This window comes from Eimeria tenella, genomic scaffold (assembly GCF_000499545.2).
Source record: "Eimeria tenella Houghton genomic scaffold, Eth_scaff2821, whole genome shotgun sequence".
NCBI classification, from domain to species: Eukaryota; Apicomplexa; class Conoidasida; order Eucoccidiorida; family Eimeriidae; genus Eimeria; species Eimeria tenella.
In genome coordinates this window covers 302-953 of record NW_013542700.1, presented here as the reverse complement: position 1 = coordinate 953, position 652 = coordinate 302, and the positions used below count along the sequence as shown (strand labels likewise).

General features: G+C 43.7%; 1 protein-coding gene across 1 annotated transcript; it reads right to left on the bottom strand.

Annotated features, from left to right (window-relative positions):
• Positions 1-54: 54 nt before the first annotated feature.
• ETH_00042855 (uncharacterized protein) lies at positions 55-306 on the bottom strand (the record flags this gene model as incomplete). Its single annotated transcript, XM_013375509.1, has 1 exon — positions 55-306. A coding segment is annotated over one exon (252 nt), but the record flags the coding sequence as incomplete, so codon positions are not given.
• Positions 307-652: the final 346 nt, after the last annotated feature.

Sequence of the window (652 nt, the reverse complement as noted above, 5' to 3'; positions counted from 1 at the left end):
CAGCCGGAAGCAGCCGTTGAGGAAGCAGAGGCAGCAGCTGCCATCAGCAGCAACATCAAGCAGCCTGCTGAAGAGCTGCTTCTGCTGCTGCTGCTGCTGCTGCTGCTGCTGCTCAGCAGCAGCAGCAGCAACGATGTCAGACGCCCCCTCTGTGGCCGACAACAGCAGCGACTGCCACGGGAGCTGCATGTAGCCAAGCAGCACCTGCGGGCCCCCGCTGCTGCTGCTGCTGCTGCTGCTGCTTAAGTCGTCATAAACAGATATGTACACGTGGCCCCGCAGCTGCTGCAGCTGCTCTCCAGTCATGCCCTGCAGCTGCAGCAGCGGAAGAGAGATCGCCTGCAGCAGCAGCAGCAGCAGCAGCAGCAGCAGCAGCAGCAGCAGCAGCAGCAGCACAAAAACTACTATGATTTGAATAATGAAAAGTAAATGAAAATTAATTCGCCACAAATTATACATTGAAATATTTGTTTCATTACGTATATTTCTGCCCCACATAATTCATTTATATTTATATTTTCATTTATATTCATATCTATATTTATATTTATAGTTATATCTGTATTTATATTTATTTACATTTATATTTATATTTATATTTATATTTATATTTATATTTATATTTGTATTTGTATTTATATTTATACTTATA